The sequence below is a fragment of the Haliotis rufescens genome, unplaced genomic scaffold, assembly GCF_023055435.1.
Source record: "Haliotis rufescens isolate VD_foot unplaced genomic scaffold, xgHalRufe1.0.p SCAF_8, whole genome shotgun sequence".
Classification (NCBI taxonomy): Eukaryota; Metazoa; Mollusca; class Gastropoda; order Lepetellida; family Haliotidae; genus Haliotis; species Haliotis rufescens.
The window spans coordinates 6,568,202-6,588,627 of NW_025964372.1; the positions used below are offsets into that span (position 1 = coordinate 6,568,202).

General features: G+C 39.3%; 1 protein-coding gene across 4 annotated transcripts in view; it reads left to right on the plus strand.

Annotated features, from left to right (window-relative positions):
* LOC124148987 (serine/threonine-protein kinase N2-like) overlaps window positions 1-19,996 on the plus strand; it is an 89,068-nt gene extending 69,072 nt beyond the window's left edge. For all 4 annotated transcript variants that reach the window (XM_046520311.2, XM_046520309.2, XM_046520310.2 and 1 more), the window contains 14 exons: window positions 209-318; window positions 645-788; window positions 1,808-1,883; window positions 2,935-3,063; window positions 3,389-3,525; window positions 4,298-4,515; window positions 5,196-5,268; window positions 6,224-6,403; window positions 7,782-7,933; window positions 8,271-8,490; window positions 10,022-10,129; window positions 11,737-11,817; window positions 12,854-12,913; window positions 13,490-19,996. In XM_046520311.2, the coding sequence (XP_046376267.1) occupies window positions 209-318; window positions 645-788; window positions 1,808-1,883; window positions 2,935-3,063; window positions 3,389-3,525; window positions 4,298-4,515; window positions 5,196-5,268; window positions 6,224-6,403; window positions 7,782-7,933; window positions 8,271-8,490; window positions 10,022-10,129; window positions 11,737-11,817; window positions 12,854-12,913; window positions 13,490-13,633 (1,832 nt within the window). In that variant the 3' untranslated portion in view covers window positions 13,634-19,996. The remainder of the gene's footprint in view (window positions 1-208; window positions 319-644; window positions 789-1,807; window positions 1,884-2,934; window positions 3,064-3,388; window positions 3,526-4,297; window positions 4,516-5,195; window positions 5,269-6,223; window positions 6,404-7,781; window positions 7,934-8,270; window positions 8,491-10,021; window positions 10,130-11,736; window positions 11,818-12,853; window positions 12,914-13,489) is intronic.
* The last annotated feature ends 430 nt before the right edge of the window (window positions 19,997-20,426 follow it).

The following is a 20,426-nucleotide window of genomic DNA, read 5'->3' on the forward strand; positions in this document are numbered from 1 at the left end:
GGAAAAAAATACTTGTAGCCATATGGCTACTTGGTTAAAAATTTAAACTTTGAGTCCTGCTATGTTGTACAGTTTCACCTGTTCTTATGGGAAATAGGGAAAATACTATGAAGTATGAAAAACATTGTGAAGCATGAAAATACCAGGAAGTATGAAAATACTGTGTAATATAAACATCCTTTGACTATCATTAAACGATTTGTTGTAGACGAGGTCATGGCGGTGTTGAAGCTAGACAACGTCTCGGTTGGGCAGACATCGTGGAAGACGTGCAGCCAGCAGTGCTGGGATAACAGATACACCATCGACCTTGACAGGGTATGCAGTACTGCTGGTGTTGAAGTACCTGTGCTAGGTTATTGAGTACTTGAGTCATTCTCCTCCGGACCAAGTAGCCATTGCTTGTTCTACCTGGGAATGGGATGACCACATGGCTGATGGCTGTTAATAGATGACTTATTGAAATCATGGCCATGTCATCACATGAAGGGCATGTTCTGATGCCCACAATATTAACCACTGTTTGTTTATCACTTTACTGGCTACATGGACTAGAGAGTACAGTGTTATGGGCTGTCCATCATGGTAGATCGTTTATCATCATCATCACTCAGCATCAGTATCATTTTGTGTTGTTGTTTCAGTCCAGGGAGCTGGAAATCGCAATATTCTGGCGAGACTGGCGGCAGATGAGTGCATTGAAATTTTTGAGATTAGAAGACTTCTTAGACAACCAACGCCATGGTATTACAATACACCTGGAACCGCAGGGCATTCTCTTTGCTGAGGTAAGTCACTTGGCTTCAGTCTCGTCGCACATCTAATCCAGGTTAGAAGGTCTTCAGCAACCCATGCTTGTTGTAAGAGGAGCTGACTTGGTTGATGCATGTCATCATATCCCAATTGTGTAGATTGATGCTCATGTCAATCACTGGATTGTCTGGTCAAGGCTCGATTATTTACAGACTGGACTCATATAGCTGAAATATTGCCGAGTGCGGCTTAAACAACAAACAAACAAATCAGTCTTGACGTGTTTAAATTCTGTACCAGTGATTAAGGTTTTATTTGCCAAAAAAGAATTAATTTTTTAAGTCACGAAGCAACAAATATTTTGAAAGTAAAGAATACTTGGTCTAATTTGGAAACTATGTATGACCCGGCTGAATATTTACAGTGGGTCTGATGTAGGAAACGATTGCTTTAGAGCATTTCAAGAGTATATTGAATCACTTGCAGAACTCACAAATGACTAGTGACATTTCTTTCTGACCCGTGAAGATCCGGGGTAGAATGGGTCTTCAGCAACCCATGCTTGTCGTAAAAGGTGACTAGGAGGAACGGGTGGTCAGGCGCGTTTTCTTGGTTGATGCATGTCATCATTTCCCAATTGCTTGGATCGATACACATGATGTTAATCACTGGATTGTCTGGTCCAGACTCGATATTTTTCAGACCACCATCATATAGCTGGAATATTGCTGATTGTTGAGTTAAATTACAAACAAAACATTTCTTTCTGGACTACTATTTTTACTGTTAGGTAGATAGCATCTATGAAGCTGATTATTTTGTGGACTCGAGAAGATATAATAAATGTCTGTCACTGTCATTGAAGTGTTGTACATTATAAGGAGTCCAATATTATTTCAGAGAGTAAACTACACCCTCTTTGCCGTCGTATCAGGGAATAAATAGGTGGTTAGTTTTGGCAGTGCAGATAGACCTCTCCTGCAAGTGATGTCCAAATTGTCTCAACTTGAAGTTGGGGAATTTCTGTCATTATAAATGTCACTGTTTATTTCAGATTAAGTTTGTTAACCCCACATTATCGAGGAAACCCAAACTGCAGAGACAGAGGAGAATATTCCCCAAGCATAAAGGTCAGTTTCTTGTGATGGAGAGAAGGGTGGTGTAGAAACAGCAGCGGCTTGTCAGCACCTGGGTTATATTCCCCCACATGGTACACTATGTGATGTCCACCCAGTCGTGATGTGCTGTCACTGCGATATAACTAATACTGAGTGTAAAACCATACTCACTTAATGTAGGGGTACAGTCAAGATTGTTAGATGCAGAGGGTACACATCATTGAAGCCAGTCTCTGATGTATGCAATGTGTGAAGCCAGTCTCTGATGGACACAATGTGTGAAGCCAGTCTCTGATGGACACAGTGTGTGAAGCCAGTCTCTGATGGACACAATGTGTGAAGCCAGTCTCTGATGGACACAATGTGTGAAGCCAGTCTCTGATGGACACAATGTGTGAAGCCAGTCTCTGATGGACACAATGTGTGAAGCCAGTCTCTGATGGACACAATGTGTGAAGCCAGTCTCTGATGGACACAATGTGTGAAGCCAGTCTCTGATGGACACAATGTGTGAAGCCAGTCTCTGATGGACACAATGTGTGAAGCCAGTCTCTGATGGACACAATGTGTGAAGCCAGTCTCTGATGGACACAATGTGTGAAGCCAGTCTCTGATGGACACAATGTGTGAAGCCAGTCTCTGATGGACACAGTGTGTGAAGCCAGTCTCTGATGGACACAATGTGTGAAGCCAGTCTCTGATGGACACAATGTGTGAAGCCAGTCTCTGATGGACACAATGTGTGAAGCCAGTCTCTGATGTGCCCCTGTTATGGCTGGACTATGACAAACACTACTCACACACCAACTGGAGGGGTATAGTAGATTGATAGATGTGGGGAGTACAAGCCATATCTGGTATTCCCATGACTCGAGTATTGCTAAAAGCAGTGTAGATTTCCACTTACTTGCTTCACTCTGACATGAAGTCAACTCTGGTTGTGGGAAAGATAGTCTTATGATGAAACTATGGAGTATTAATGTTACTGTTTGACATTGTTTTGTGTGGACCAACTGTAGCTACAGTGTAGACATGACGTTGACCTGCTGAACGTGTATTCCAGGCAAGAACTTCCTTCGGCCAGGACAGATGAACATAAATGTAGCAACTTGGGGCCGACTAATGAAGAGGTCACTTCCATCAGGAGGGGAATCCAATAGCCATGAAACACCTACACAGATCACATCACCAGGTGAGCTAAGACATTGTCACCAGGTGAGCTAAAACATTGTCACCAGATCAGCTAAAACATTGTCACCAGGTAAGCTCAAATTGTCACCAGGTGAGCTAAGATCTGGTGATCATGCAGGTAAGCTATGGTTTTTACACCTGTTAATTGTATAACAATTTATCAGACATTACTTCCATAAGATATCATCCAATGTGATTGTTTGTAGCTAACCTGTTTAGAGGCAAATATATAATGTATATATACTATATCCACACAGTGCAGTAACAACCCTATGTGTGTGTGCAGCTGTGTAACCAATCTCATCTTCTATATGTGTCTCCTACAGGTATCACATCAGCTGACCGGGGTCCACCTGTTCAACAGATGAACTTCTCACCCCCCATGCCGGAGAAGCAGCCAGTGGTCATAGAAGATTCTCATCCGAAGTCACCAAAAGATGTTCAAAAAGAGACAGATATCGAGGTGGGGATGTCAAAGCTTTTGACCATGTCACGGTAGACATAATTCTCAATGTTATTACAAATACATGGTCAGATTTGTTCATGTTTAATATCCCCAGCCATATCATACCAAAACATGTGAATAGTTGGTACTTGTTGTTACCCTGCCTGATGCTCGGCTTGTTAAAGGGCTAAAACAAGGACTGTTTGGCTCGGAGTCAATATGCATTGTCTGACTGTATTCATGTTAATCTCGTCACGTCACTATATAAGTGCAATAGTCTTGAAATCGACCAATGTTAACCTCATTTCACGTCACTACCTTATGTTTAATAATTGAAAAGACATTATTACCCTGCTCTGTGCAAATATACTGATGATTTAGAATACGAAATCAGGCACTAGTATCAGCTGGAGACTTTCATTCCAGCCTAGCTTTGAAAAATATCTTGACAAAGTTCTCCTTTCAGAACTTAAAAACTAAACAAAAGAAAATTCTGGAATGTCTAATAGATAGTCAAATTTGTTCTCGTCTGTTTCAGATGTTTATCTCTTTGAAGTGAGAGTTCGTAATGCCTCATTTTGACCTTTTTTGAGGTTGCATGATTGGAGAACACATTTGAATTTTCACTTTTGCGATTTTGTGACTTACTGATTGGTTGAATGAAAGGTAATTCTGATGTGACCTGAAATGGGATGTCCTAAGATCTATGTATGGCGGTACAGAGCACCAAGATCTGATTTTAGGGAGATTGCATCACTCACTCACTCACTCACTCACTCTGTGGTTCCAGAATGCACTGTCCACCTTCAACTTCCTCCCGGAGGACCCACTCTCCCCCAACACTTCAGGCACAGTGGTGGACCTGGACAATGTACCTGAACGCCGGGCTTCACGGGGGTCAACGAAGAGTTACCGAGCACCCTCACCCCCCACCCAACCTCCCCCACTCCCTGCTCACACAGAAGAGAGGGTCAAACCACCTCCTCCACCTCGGAAGAAAGAGCCCGAGTGAGTGGATCCTGTTAGACAACAGTTTTTTGTATTTCTTGTTTTTTATGAATAAAATCCTAGTCGGTACCACCTTGATCACTGTTGATTAGCCAGCATATTATATCTCCATTGTATAATGATGATTCCTTGGCATGTCTTCGTATCCTAATTGCGTAGAGTGATGCTCATGATGTCCATCACTGGATTGTCTTGTCCAGATTAGGTTATTTACAGACAGTCTTCACATGGCTGGACTTTTGCTGAGTGCGATGTTAAACAACAAACAAACATTCACTGCTGCAGCTTCATTTTGACTCTGATACGAATAGTATGTGGCTAAAAGTGAGTGAGTGAGTTGGGTTTAACACTGCTTTTAACAGTATTCCAGTTATATCATGGCATGTCAGCTTAATGTGGGAGGAAAGCCCGAAGTGATGCAGGTCTCAGACGTTTACCACTTTGGTGAAACCCACAAGCATTGGCATGGTGCAGACAAACCTAGGAGCGTAATATGGGTGGACCCGGATTCGAACCCATGATCATGCCCAAATATCCTCCTCTCACATCAAGCTGACACGCCGTGATATAACCAGAATGTAGTTCAAAGCAGCATTAACCCAACTCGCTCACTCACTATGAGAGAGGTTCTGTCAATAGTTCCATTAGAAGTGTTTTGTCAACTCTTTTTCTTGTTTCAGTTTTGCCAATCAAACATGTAGAATGTCCGAGTTCAGATGTATCAGTGTTTTGGGGAGAGGTCACTTTGGAAAGGTTTGTAGTTCAGATTTCAAAAAAGCATTTATTTGTTTTGAAGGAATTACCAATATGTCTTCATAGATGAGCCGAACATTTTAGCCCCTGGATCACCCTTCAATGTCCAGTAAGTTTTAGAAACTGGTACCTGAGAAGAAATTGTTTCATTGCACAAGGCTTGTCAAGCTTGAAAAGGCCTTGAATGTTAAGGTCCCTCTTGAAGAGCCTTGATGTTTAGTGGCAACCTTCAAAAGAAGATAGCTTGAAAAGCTTGTTTATGAAAGTATTACTATTAAAATTTATTTAAAATGTGCAAATAAATCTTGTTGGAAAATTTGTAGGGTTCATACTGCTTCTTAGGTCTTACCACTAATATATGGTATGCTGGATTTTAAAAAAATTATTGACAGACTAAGGCAAATGACCCAACTAATAAAGCCTTGAAAATGACAGTTGAAAAGCCTTGACTTTTAGTGTTCCATATCTGTATATCCATATCTTGGCACTTGACCCGTAAAGATCGCGACTATGCGACTATGCTTGTCGTAAGAGACAACTAACGGGATCGGGTGGACAGGCTTGCTGACTTGGTTGATACATGTCATTGTATCCCAATTGCGTGGATCGAGGCTCGTAATGTCAATCACTGGATTGTCTGGCCCACATTTGATTTCTTTACAGACCACCATCATAAAGCTTGAATATTGCTAAGTGTGATGTTAAACAAAAAACAAACAAAAAACTTTATTGGCAGTTATTATATACAGTAACTTAAAACTGTTTCAGGCCTAATTCCGTGCTAAACATTAAGTTAGGCCCAGGGAGCTTTAAGTGTTTATTTGGTAGTAGCAACCCCCTAAGTCTTGAAGTTAGGGTTATGACAAGGATACCTTTTCTTCCAAGCTTTATTTCTATCTCTGTAAATGTAACCTTCATTTGTTGTAACTTGTCACCATCTGATTTTCTCTTTTAGGTGCTGTTAACAGAATACAAGAAAACTGGTGAATATTTTGCAATAAAAGCATTGAAGAAGGGTGATATTATAGCACGAGACGAGGTGGAGAGTTTAATGTCAGAGAAGCGAATCTTCGAAGTGATCAACGCCACACGGCATCCCTTCCTCGTCAACTTATTTGCATGTTTCCAAACAGAGGTGAGTAGTGTAGCTGATGTCTTGGACTGATGGTTGTCAGGGTTACATTTCACATCATTGCTAATACTTTACGGGTTACCATGCTTCATTCCTCTGTCAGCCTTGATTACATAGGGACAGTGCTATGATTAGCCAGTGAGTTTTAGCAAAGGTCTGGTTCCGGCATGACGGAAACTAGTGGCCAGGTCAATGGCCACTGAAACTACAACCCACTATCGCTGTTCTTTCTCGCTTGTAATCTTGTGCCTTGGTCTTGTGGTACCGGTTCCACACATTGCTTCAATGTCTGGCAGTAGCTGGGTTCACACAGCCTACATCCAGATTTCTATATGAGCATGTGTGTGAAACTGATTTTATGAAACAATTGTCAGAATTTTTGTATTTCCTGAGCGAGAGCGAGGATAATAATGAATTCATACACGAGTTTCATAAAGTCAGTGTGACAAAAATGTTTGGGTAATAATTTTGTTATTGGCCATTATTGTTTTATCCTTATGATCCCCCCTTTAGAAAAGTGCACTGATCACGATTACCATATTAGAAGACCGAATGACGTCAACAATGCCTTCCAGAGGGCGAAAAACATACACTATTGCTCGTGAAGTGATATTTGCACTGGTGCATATACGATTTTTATGATTGGTTAGTTATGTTGTCACAGATGATGGAGGAACGTTGTGTATACGAACCTTAAAGTATTTACAATGATTTCACATTTGATTGGTTTTACTATAATCACTAAATATCTTTTCTAAATTTTTCTAAGAATGACATCATTTTACATGAAAACAGTTGACAATTTACGGGCCGCCATGATAGAGCTGGATATTATTGACTGCGTTTTTATCCCCCCGACATATAATGACGGGGGGATATAGCCATCAGTATGTCCGTCTCTCCGTCTGTCCATCTGTCCATCTGTCCATCCGTCTGTAATCATTGTTTGTCCGGATCATATTTCCTAAACCGTACAACCTAGCTTCACAAAACTTGGTACACTTACCAGTCAGGCTCAGTAGTAGTGCCTTTTGTTATTTAGAGATTTTTAGAATTTTATATTTTTGCCGTTTCCATGGAAATATTATGAACTTAAGAAATTTGAGGGTAGTGCTCTTGTCCGGAGCATATTTCCTTAACCGTACAATCTAGCTTCCCAAAACTTGGTACACTTAACAATCAGGCTCAGTAGTAGTGCCTTTTGCTTTTTAGAGAATTTTAGAATTTTATATTTTTGTCGTTTCCATGGAAATATTATGAACTTAAAAAATTTGAGGATAGTGCTCTTGTCCGGAGCATATTTCCTAAACCGTACAATCTAGCTTCCCCAAACTTATGGATAATGATTACAAGACCTGACTAGTGTGTGTTCTGGATGCAGGAGCATGTGTGTTTTGTGATGGAGTACGCATGTGGCGGGGACCTTATGATGCACATACACAACGATGTGTTCTCCGAGAACAGGACAGTGTTCTATGCAGGCTGTGTGGTGTTGGGCCTGCAATATCTTCATGAGCATAATATTGTATATAGGTAAGTCATATTTACATCAGCAGGGTTTGAAATTTTATTTCAATTTAAGATTTTAAGAGAAATAAAATATCTGTATGGGCCCTTATGGCCTGCAGTAAATTTGTGTGTCAATTTATTTGTCACAATAAGCTGCAGTTTTTTTTAAATAAGGGCCTGAAGAGTTTAGTCAGGGCCTGCAGCTTCTAGAGTCTGTGATCCTGATGGCAGCCTCGTAGTTTATTTTATTTCAAACACTGTTCTATTTATAACAAAATGGTTAATCATTACTTGGTGAAAGTGTACATATTTTGACAATGAAGCAGTTCTACTTTATCTAATAATGTCTTGTCTGTTTCAGGGATTTAAAACTTGATAACTTACTGCTAGATACTGAAGGCTACTTAAAGATAGCTGACTTCGGCCTGTGTAAGGAGTCCATGGGTTTCGGTGACCGGACAAGCACATTCTGCGGCACCCCAGAGTTCCTGGCCCCCGAGGTGCTGACGGACACCTCGTACACCCGGGCGGTGGACTGGTGGGGTCTGGGAGTGCTCATTTATGAAATGCTGGTCGGAGAGGTGGGTGGCCTACATGGTAGAATTATGACTCATTTAGGAATGACAATGTCGTCTTGAGAAACTGAACCTGGAAATTATTTTGCTAGATTGACTGGTAATTAGCAAATCATTCAGAACAGTTTCCCTGAAGACTTTCAGTAATAGGATCATTTTATTGTCTGGTGACTGGATTTCTCCTGTAACACATTTGTAGGGGCAGGGGTCATTGTTGTCTGTTGTCTGCTATTCACTGTGGAGAGTTGTGTCCCTTAGGTGTGTCAGGATTACATGATCATGTTTTTGCTCATAATAATTCTTGGTTTATCGGCACCATCCCCTGTGTGTGTTGGTTTCACTAAAGTTTGGTAAATGTCTAAAACTATATCATTTGCTGTGATATACCTGAAAAACTGTTCAAAGCTGCATTGAAACCAAACTCCTTCACATAGTGGTGGGAAAGTAAGAGAGATTGGAAGGCCTTCCCTTAAGATTTTTGTTTTGTATGAACCAATAATTAGGGAATAAACATAATGTAGAGCTAGGTTACCTGTAGATTTAACCACGCTAAATTGAATATGGAACGAATGCAGCATGTTTATCACCATTCTGTCATGACTAAATAAAACATGAACTCTTTGGTGTTAGCAAATATATTGAGTGAAGCGGTCTGGGTTGAGTCCAGTGTTTTGATTGGGTTGTTGATCTGAATTACGGAATCACCGATAACAGCCTGTAAACGAAATATGGCATTGTATGTGCTCAAGCAGTTTGTTTACACCGTAATATGTCACTTGAACATGTGACAGGCATTGAACACATGTAAGCACAGCAACTTTGTAGGCTAACATGAGGTGGACACCCCTAAAGAAAACCTATGCAAACCTTGCAAAGCTTTCGCTCTACACCGAACATCACCTTTCTATATACAACTGTGACGTCATATCTTTTGCGTCACAATGAGCGATATGACTTCACAGTTGTATATACAAAAGTGCCAAATTCCAAGCTCTCTGTTCTCCTCAAAACTTAAAATACATTCTCTTTGTAGAATTCTATCGCATTTTCTGCATGAAATGTATTGCCACACATCCTTTGAATATTGTACTATTAAACCGCAACTTTGTATTTTCTAACCTATAATTGTAGATATTATTATTTATATATGCCTACCGACTATGACTGAAAAAAGTGCTATTCTATGAATATTTGTTTCCTCGGTGATGCGGCCGTCAAACCAGCTGTTTCAATCAGAGGGGCGTTATTGTGATTTGACAACCTCTGATTGACCAATCAGAATTGAGTAATTTCCAAAGTCATAGTAGGATAAAACTTGAATGGCAATGTCAGGCAATTCATCAAATAAACCTCTCAAAATGGGCTAGCTTTTTTAAAGATTTTTTTAAATAAAGACCAATATGTATAGTGAGAGTGAATAAAAATTATTTGAGAAAGCAACTTCTGGTAACTTCATTACCAGATTCATATATCAAACCTTATTCAAGGACAGGTTTCAGAGGACTGGCTGACAATGTAATGTATTCACATGTTGTAGTCTCCCTTCCCCGGTGATGATGAGGAGGAGGTATTCGACAGCATAGTCAACGAGGAGGTCCGCTACCCCCGCTTCCTCTCCACAGAAGCCATCGCTATCATGAGGAGGGTGAGTTACCATGGAAACTGTTTACTGTAACTATGCAAGGTGGCAGTCTTGTAAAGGCCTTGGATGTTTTGGTCTGTCTTGAAAATGCCATTAATTTTGTTATTAATCCCTATATAAAGTAAACAACCCAAAATGCTTATTTCTTTTCATACTGTTGGACTCAAATTGCATCTAATTATGGTCAGTAACCATAGAGTTGTCTCCCTTCTAATAATCACCTGTGTCTGTTGAGGTGGCTTAATTCACAGACCAAACTAAAGTTTGCCAAACTTTGTTTACAAACACAAGTATTTTGTGTGTGAACATTGCAAAAACAGTTTGCTAACAAGTTTGTGAAGTACAACGATTGGTGAGACTAGGAATCAGTCTCCATTCTCAACAATATTTGACCCACAAACTCGAGTTTGATATGTGAATGTTTTTCAGGCATATGTTGGCGACTCACAACCAATAGATCCTGCATATATATCACATTACTTTTACTTATGTCTTACAAAATGGCACCGGCTTTTAAGAGCAGTGCAGCGAAAAACTAAGTAATGACAACACATATTTCTCGAATTAAAACACAACTTAGTAACCTTTTGAGTGTTTGCCAATCTGTGATGAAAACTTATTTTGCCCATATGAAGCCACCTTTAGTGTTGAAAATGGCCAACAGATTTGTAACAATTTGACCAGAAGGGCCAGAAGGGCCAGAAGTAGACAATGTTATTGCTAGGGCTGTGTATTAGCAATATTTTGTACTGCAATAGAGTGAGATACAGGCATCTCTACTGCGATACATGTTGCAATATATTGGGAGCTAAAGTGTTTGATAGGGAGTCGCACTGACCGTACCTGCAGATCCTATTTTCTACATACTGAAGTAAATATTTCTCAGCATGGTCAGTTGCCGCCATTGTGTAGTCATGGATACAGGGGAGATAACTATGTGAAAGAAAAATTGTGTCCCCGTTTCTGCTGTTTTGTCAATCAATTATGAAGGGAAACATGATTTGTGAATAAATTTCTGGGTAGATTTTAGGTTAGGAGATACAAATAGTAACAAACCTTGTTACATTTTTTTACTCAATATGCCGGAACACAGAAAAAAATATTGTAGTATGTATTGTTTGAAAAGCGTATTGCAGTATACCAGAAATACTGTACAATCCTTGTGATTATATACAAATAGTGGGATGATGTTTGCAGGGTCAAATGCATGACTTTGAATAGTATTTTGTGACTGAAATGAATGGACACCTGCTTTGGAATTAAGAACAGAAACAAAAGAAAAGATTTAGATTGTGCAGTCATATTTTGGACAAATTTGTTCTTAGCTGAAGGTGCGACATAGGTACAATGTGTGAAGTCCATTTCTGGTGTCCTCTACCTTGATATTGCTGGAATATTGCTGAAAGCGGCGTAAAATCAAACTCACTTACTTACTTACTCTTAGCTGAAGGTGTGTGAGGTCAGTGACAGAGATATTTTAGATTTTATTGATGAAGGTCATTATCAAGGATTGAGGTCAAGGACAACTACATCAATGGCCGCTTTCACTCTTGGCTTGTCTGCCATTGCTCTGACTATTTCTATCTCTATATGTTCTCTTTCTTGTTCAGTTATTACGAAGGAATCCCGAACGTCGTCTTGGTTCCAGTGAACGAGATGCAGAAGACGTAAAGAAACAAGCTTTCTTCAGGGTAAGGTCTTCTGGACAACAAATCAAATAAAACCTTCTATTGATTGTGTTAGTCAGTGTTTCAGGTGCTATGCCTCGTCCTCTTAAATAATGAAATATGACGTTAATACAAGGATCATGTTTGTTAAATAAATGAAATATATTTTCATAAATGTACCTGATAGGGAAACATAATCAAAACTTAATTGATAAAGATTTTGTGATGTATTCATTTGATTTCAAAATGTGTTTGTTTTTCACATTTATGGAATGGAATTAGAACCTTTGCTGGTCACAGGCAAAATCTAAATGGATTTGGTAGTTAGGCAGGACCTGTGAAGATCCGGGTAAGAAATGGTCCTCGGCAACGCATGCCTGCTGTAGCAGGCGACTATGCTTGTCGTAAGTGGCGGCTAACGGGATCGGGTGGTCAGGCTCGCTGACTTGGTTGATGCATGTGGATAGCCAAACATAGTATCAGTTACAGGGTTGCCTGGTCCAGACTCAAATATTTAAAGGCTGTCTTGATACAATGAAGTATTGTTAACTGTGTCATTTTCATTCACTCACTCACTCACTAGATGACTGTAATACTGCCGATGTCACGGATATTATATTTTTTAGCTATAAACTACATTATAATAAGCAATAATACCCTCACTAACTCCCTCCCTCACTCACTCACTCCTCCTGGATCTGTGAAGATTCCAGGGTAGAATTGGTATTCAGCAACCCAAACTTGCTGTAAGGGCGACTGTGCTTGTCGTAAAAGCCGACTAACGGGCTATGGTGGTCAGGCTCGCTGACTTGGTTGATACATGTCATCGATCTCAATTGCGTCGATCGATGCTCATGATGCCAATCACTGGATTGTCTGGTCCAGACTTGATTATTTTACAGACCGCCGTCATATAGCTGGAATATTTCTGAGTGCGACGTTAAACAACAAACAAACTCACTCATCCTTCCCTTTCCCCTTCCTCCCACCTCATCTCCTTTCAGCCTCATGGTCATTTAAAAACTGCTTGAACTGAAAATGTTGTATTTGTCTTCAACAGAACGTGGCCTGGAGTGATCTGTTGTTGCGAAAAGTCAAGCCGCCATTCATCCCTACTGTGGTGAGTTACCTTCATGTGCAGGTGGATTGGATTAGGAGACGTATGTCGTGCCTTTTGTGAAACTGATACATTGTGTCATTAGGGTCATTATGTGTACCTTACTCATGCATCAGGTGGAAAAACCTCCTTCCTTCCTGTGTGTGTGGGGCGGTCCGGTAGCCTAGTGGTTAAAATGTTTGCTTGTCACGCCAAAGACACGGGTTCGATTCCCGACATGATGTGTGAAGCCCATTTCTGGTGTCCCCTGCCGTGATTTTGCTGAAATGTTACTAAAAGTGGCGTAAAAACGTACTCACTCACTCCTTCCTGTGTGTGATTGTGGCAACAACAAAACAATTTATGAGCTGACATAGCACATAAGGTATAAGGTACGGGAAGCAAGATACTATTACTTGCAGAACTGATTATGGATAGTTGACAGTGAAGAGGACTAATGTTGAAAATCTGAAGAACTTATGGTGTTATGATGGCAGAAATACAGGATTTGTTGCAATGGGGTAATAGAGGTGCTATTCTTTGAAATATGAACAATGATATCTTTTGTTTGATATCCTGAACCCTTGTTTTTGTTCACAGAAAGGAATGGAGGATGTCAGCAACTTCGATGAGGAATTCACGCAGGAACAAGCTGTGCTAACCCCAGCTAAGGAAAGACGCCCTTTGATCACGAACGAACAGGACCTTTTCCGCGAATTCACATATATAGCGGACTGGTGCTGAGTTACCTCCCCTGCTTATTGTTGCCGCTTTCCGACACCATTATTAATAAAGTCATCATAATCGCCATGGTAACCGCATATCATCATCATTCTCATGGATACTAAATGTGCTTGTTTTGGAGTGGCCGACGTATTTGTTGACCCAGCTGAGTGTGTTGACAGCTGTGCCACCTTCGACCCTTCATCAGGAACGCTGTTCACGTGGAACGCATGCTTCAGACGGAGTTTGAAGCATTCTACATATAATGTGTGACAAACCCTATTGCAGTGTTCTTGTAATTTGTATAATATAGAAGACGAGATATCCTTTTGAAGTATATTGACAATTGGTGACAAACTGTGTTTGCAGTTCATTGAAGCCCAGTTGCATGGGTTTAAACTCAACATTGGCCTTGCTTTGCTCAAATTGTAAAGTGTGTAAGTTGTACAAGAACTCTCTGGAAGGGATGAGTTAGATGTCTGTTCCGTTCTGCTTAAATTTGAAGTGTTCAAAACCATCATCCAAGGACCTGTGAAGAAACAAGGCCCTTCATATTTGGTTGAATATAGTCATTTGAAGCTTGTAGTTATTGTAGCTTATTCTTTGTGATGCTCGTCTATCGGTTCGGTTTGAGAGTGTCAGGGTCACAAATATTGTGTGATACGTTTCCTAGGTAACTGTAACTGTGTTGATTGTGAGATGACATTAATGCCACATTCTGTACGGTGTTTGCTAGCAACAATCGGTTGATGAAGATGCACTAGATCAGGCAGCCGATTATGCGAGACTGGCTTATTGGGGTGTCATGATTCACAATGTATTGATAACTGGCAAACTTAAATCTGACAATACGATACCACATACGCCTACCAATCATTTGATTCATATTTCATTTCCGTATCAATTTACAAAACTAATTTTGTCTTAGTTTTGCAATAACCCGGCCTCTAAACAACTAAGACTAGCGTTACATAACTGCCTGTTACGAAAGAAAGAAAATGCTGAATCAGATTGCATAATACCGTCAGAACACGCTTAACTTATCCTGTCATGTTTGTCAACAACAACCTCTTGTTAGCCAGACCACATGGAAAATTGAAAATCTTGCGAAACAGAAGTTCAAATTTATTTTGTTTGATTGTTGTTTAACGCCGCACTCAGCAATATTTCAGCTATATGACAGTGGTCTGTAAATATTCAAGTCTGGACCAGGAAATCCAGTGATTGACATCATGAGAATTGATATACGCAATATCAGAAAGCCTGACACCTGATCCCGTTAACAACAACAAGCCTGGGTTGCTGAAGACCAATTCTAACCCAAATCTTCACGTGTCAACACACTGAGGATCGAACTAAATATTGCAGTATGTATTGATGAGATTATGATTCTAGTATCACTGTGTGTATCGATACATGAGGTAGGAGTATCATGACTCAAGTATCGTGAAATGTAACGGTACATGAGGTAGGGGTATCGTGGCTGAAGTAGCTCAATATGTTTTTATGCCTGAGGTACATGAGGCCGGCAAGTATGATATGCATCGATGTGTGAGGTAGGTGTATTGTGCCCCTGTAATGACTGACCTGTACTTACTTCCATGACTTCCATGACATATGGTGAAGTGTTCTGGTAGATTCCTGGAGAACAATGGAAACCAAAGACAAAAAAGCAGCCAAAACTATATGAATGCAGCCAAGAATGTTCTTTTTGGAAAAAATTGGTAACAAAAGTGTCTAGATTCACTTTTTCTAAGAAGCAAAAGTAATGAATATGTCTTCATTGTACATCATCCAGAATGTTCTGTTTAGTTGTGCTATGCTCAGGAGTTAATCTCCACATTTGTTAATTTCTTGACCGATTAATTAGCTCCAACAACAATCATCTATTTGTCTGAATGATATCAATACATTGTTTACAGACTGTTTTTTCCTGTCCAAGGTTTGGTGGTCATTTAGTATAGAAAAAAACATGCTAAAAACAGGCATTTGGAAGTGAACTGTATAATGTTTTGATGGTAGGTGAAATAAGAAAAAAACGGGTGGTCCGAGGGTTAAGACCACCTCTTTTCCTCTTCCCGTTTAGACACCGTTTGGGGGAGGCCACAGATACACTGATCTGAAACAGTTCAGTTCACAGTATAGAGGTGTGTCCCTTACCTGTACCAGGATCCTATGTTTGGAGTTCAAATCCCAGATATTTCCTGATCTATGGTTTGTGTGCACCATACACGAGGGTTTCAGCAAAATGGTAAATGTTGCTGAAATATTGCTGAAATACAGTTTATGGCTCCATTCAACCCAACGGACACTCATTAAGCAATGAGGAGGGCGGTCGGTCGGGTAGCCTAAAGGGTTCGCTCGTCACGCCGAATACCCGGGTTCGATTCCCGACATGGGTACAATGTGTGAGGCCCATTTATGGTGTCCCCCGCTGTGATATTGCTGGAATATTGCTAAAAGCAGCATAAAACACTCTTGATGGGGAACTTCATGTACTTAATTTGGAAATGATGTATGTATGATAACGCAAACTTCTCTTATTGTAAAGAATGTATTCAATTGAGAGCAATGTTAGTGTAACTATTAAAAAGAAATAGTAATTAAATTAATGTTGAATAGATATGGTAATTTACTCATGCGGCAAGTGGTCAGTTCCAGTGTAGATTTCAACTGTCAGGAGACACGTGCACTGACTGACCTCTCTCTCTCAGTCTGTTCCTTGGTCTTTTGATTTCCTAGATTGCTCAACACAGACCACATCCTTTCCATACATTACTCCAACACAACCACTTCATTATGGAAAAGTATTGAACATAGATATAGAAATGGGTTCCTACCTCAGTCTGAGGTATTTATTGAAACATTTGATACCTGTAAAGTGGCAGCGCTCACATGAACTCGAATGCTGTGTTTGACCTGATTGATAACCTGTAAATAATTCAATGAGAATTAAATATGTTTACGTTTGAATTAAGAATCTATTTTCACAGATTTTTAAATATTAAGGTAGAAAAAGCAAATAGGTTAATGGCGAGGAATGGATTATTTTGATTTGGTTTGCTTGAATGAATTTGAAGACTTTGGATAAAGCATAATATTAAGGAAACATGTAATTACTATCAAGCTATTCTTGATATATATATATATATTTCAAAAATTATGATGTAAATGTAATTTTGTAATGAAATAATACCTTGATATAAATAATTTATATTCATTGATAATGTTAAGGGTTATAGGTTAAAATGGGACAAGATGGTGAAATTGGCATTTTGATTTAGGTCGTTGAAACACAACTTTGTTCATAAGTCACAGTTTATGATGGATATCATTGTAACAGTTTACATGATTAATTAACTACATAAACAATTTCTCCATTTCACACAGGCACAAATTAAAACACCTAAACCTGGATTGTCAAGGGCCAACAGACCCTATATACCCCAACACTGCCTATTATTGGCTTCTGGTTGCAATATATCACTGATGAGAGCTGTACTGAACCGTGAATCGTCATATGCAAGTATTGTATGTATATTTGCCTTCCAGTCAATCTGGACTTATATTTTTATACGTAGCTTTTGGTTTTGGAAACATATTTTGTCCAAGTGCTATTAAGTTTAGTGCAACTCGGCAGTGAATCGTATTCATCTCATATGCTTCCTCTTCAGGGATATTTGATGCAAATAAACCAAGTGCTATTGTTTATATTACATGCTCGTGCTTGTGATCTTCTTTACATTGCATTCCGCACTTACTTTTATTTTTGCATCCTCGTGAAGGCATCACTTGTAACATATCTATGTCTTGAAATCTGAATGTCATGTTTGGGGAGATGCGTGTGATGAGCCACTTTGATAGGTACTTATGCCTTTCTTCTGTTGGCTTGCTTCAACAGTCATGGTCTGTGAACATAACAAGCCAGCCTTATTTGTAAGGTCTACTTGAATAAGTAGGAAATATAAGTTCATTACAATATTTGCATCCATTCTGTATGATTATGGACCCTAGTTGGTCATAACATGCCCATCTAAAATCTGAACATGATATTCAGACAAATTAATTCAAGGGAGTTTTATTTTATTTAGTTGTACATTACAATTTTATGTTATTGTCCTATCATTTGAACATTGTATATAATCCATGCACACATAACACTCAAAGTATTATGTCATCCAAGTTTCACCCCTCATGGAGAATGCAATAATGGGAGGTAACTCTTTTAAGATGTTATTTTGAAGACCATTAAAAATGCCAAATTTATTATTTTTCTGCCCAGCAGATAATTTGAGGATGTGTTGTTTTCAGTTTAAGAATTATATGGGTAAATGTTTGCTCAACAGATAAATCGAATTCATCCAGTTAGTTTTCTTTGAAATTTTGGTTTGAAAAACTTGTCAAAACATTGATAAATATTCATGAGCTGCCTCTCCTTATTGAACAGGTGAAGATTATCATCTGTGATTCTATGTATGCATTTACTTGTAAATATGTATTTTGTATATTTGTCATTGGTATGATTTAGTGCTATGGAGTTTCAAATTTATTTTCATGGTGAGCTCTCAGTTTTTGCAGTTGTGCTTATGATTAATAATCCCAACCTTATCTTAAGCAAAACAATAATTAATTTGATTATTAACTTTACAAACTTCACTGTCCATCATTATGAATATTCTATTTGATGAAGTAGAAGAAAACATAAGATGAATTATTTAGGTGAATATTGTTTGTCATGACATACACTAGCTTATGTATTTTCTTTTCATTCAAAAATTGAAAGATTTGTGAATCACTTTCTTGTCCATCCATAAACATGTGTTCATGCAAGTCTCATCTTTTTTTTAAAAAAACTATGAGATCAATTGTGTTGAAGCTAAATTTTGTTACTAAAATTCAGAAGCACAACTTAATTTTGCTTTTGACTGTAATCTAATATCGTTCAGTGTGCCACTTTAAACTGAAAAACAAATATGCAAGATCTAGTTCATATTTAATAAAGTATTACAACTGTATGCAATTCTAAGATGGAAATTATTTTTTCTCATTAAAAAAACAAGCATACTAATGCAACAGAAGGGCTTCGTATTTGTACAGCAACTTTAATTTATTGCATTCCCAGTAACAATTGTGCATGAATCTGCTCAATGATAGACACACTTGCACATGGTAACTATTACCACAAAAGGAATCTCTTGGGTTTCTACTGTTCATGGATTGATAATGTGAAACAGTAGGTCAGTTTTGTATTCTAAATCACCACAAAGATCTGAATGATTGCACGTTTCTAACCAGACATCAGCAAATATTTCAACTGTAGTCTTTTCTGATTGAATTTTAAGTCAGCACTAGCTTGTTGGTCAGCATTCATTCAAACAGTTGGCTGCTCTGAAGAGCCTTATTTTTCGGCAGTTAATTGTTAAGGTGTTTCATCCTGGAGATGTACCTTTTTCTGAAGATCCTAAGCTAGAAACAGATGTGATATATCCATTTTCCTGCTGTTGAAGGTTCACAAGTGGAACCTTTCAGTCCTCTATGGGTTGTGACTTTGTGTTAGAGCAAGGGAAAATAATTGGGAAGCTAACCCCAGCATTTGTGAAGCTGAGTCAGGGAGTCAAGTTACTTACTCTTGTGATCTTCTGGTCAGCTCCTGCCAGACCAAAGCCAAGGTGTATCAATGCATGAAGAAAGCAGGATGTTCCAAGTGACCCTGTGTCAGCTAGCATACCATCAAGCAGAATTTGTTCTGAACTTTCGATTTTCAGTTGTTACCAGGGCGTCGTTGTACAAAGCGATATTAGCACTAAAGTAATCATAACTCCCATGCATTAACATAGAGGACAGTCTTAGGGCTTAGGTTGTTTTGTAAAACGGCAGCCAGGTGTCCAACTGCCTAGGTGATTCTTAACCAGCAGTCTGAGCCTTATCCTAGTACGGTATTTGAATGTAGATGGTCATTGGATCAAGTCACCAAGGGTTCTGAATGATTTGTGCTCCTTTTCTCTGGTTAATGCTATGCAAGGAACTCATGTTGGATTCTCTGGCTTGCTGTTGGGGGCCTGTTCCAAGCAGGCTGGATGTTTTTATTGTGTAATATCCCAATTCGATCAGGTTGTGGAAGGTACAGTGAGCCTTTGACGAGCTTGCTGATCAGCCTCAGCCTCAGCCCCATGGTATTCTTGGATTGGTATTGTATCAAGAGTTTAGCAATCACAACTAGGCCCCATCTTAGACTATATAGGCTACAATGTACATAACAGCTTGATTTTATGATGAACATTTGCCAGAACCTGGCATGCTTGTTATTGTCAAAGGATGCTGATTTGAGTTGAGTGATGGCTGTGTCATGCAAATGTGGAAAATTCAATAAAATCATAAATCTTTTATGGTGTATCTTTGTATTTTCTTTGTTGAAGGTAGCACAGGTCGCCAGTCGTCTGAGGCACTGCAGTTCTCTGAACAGAGTTGCTTCTCTTTGGCCTGATGGAAACCTATGATTATGGTTTCGAATCCCAGTTCGCCCTAATTCTGTTTATAGGTTTGTCAGCACCACCATATATTGCTTGTGGGTTTCACCAAGGTGGTAAACGTCCGACACCTGCATCACTTTGGGCTTTCCTCCCTCATCAAGTTGACATGTAGAAAATACTATATGCATTTGTCTCTATGTGCAAAAGTGCGGAAATTCGTGCAAATTCTCAGCTTCGAGCAGGGCCTACCTTTGAAATACAGAGCTTAGATTTTCGAAACGATCGTAGCCCTAAAATTATCGTTAAGATATCGTAAGGAAATCGTAGGCTATCGTAGCCTATTT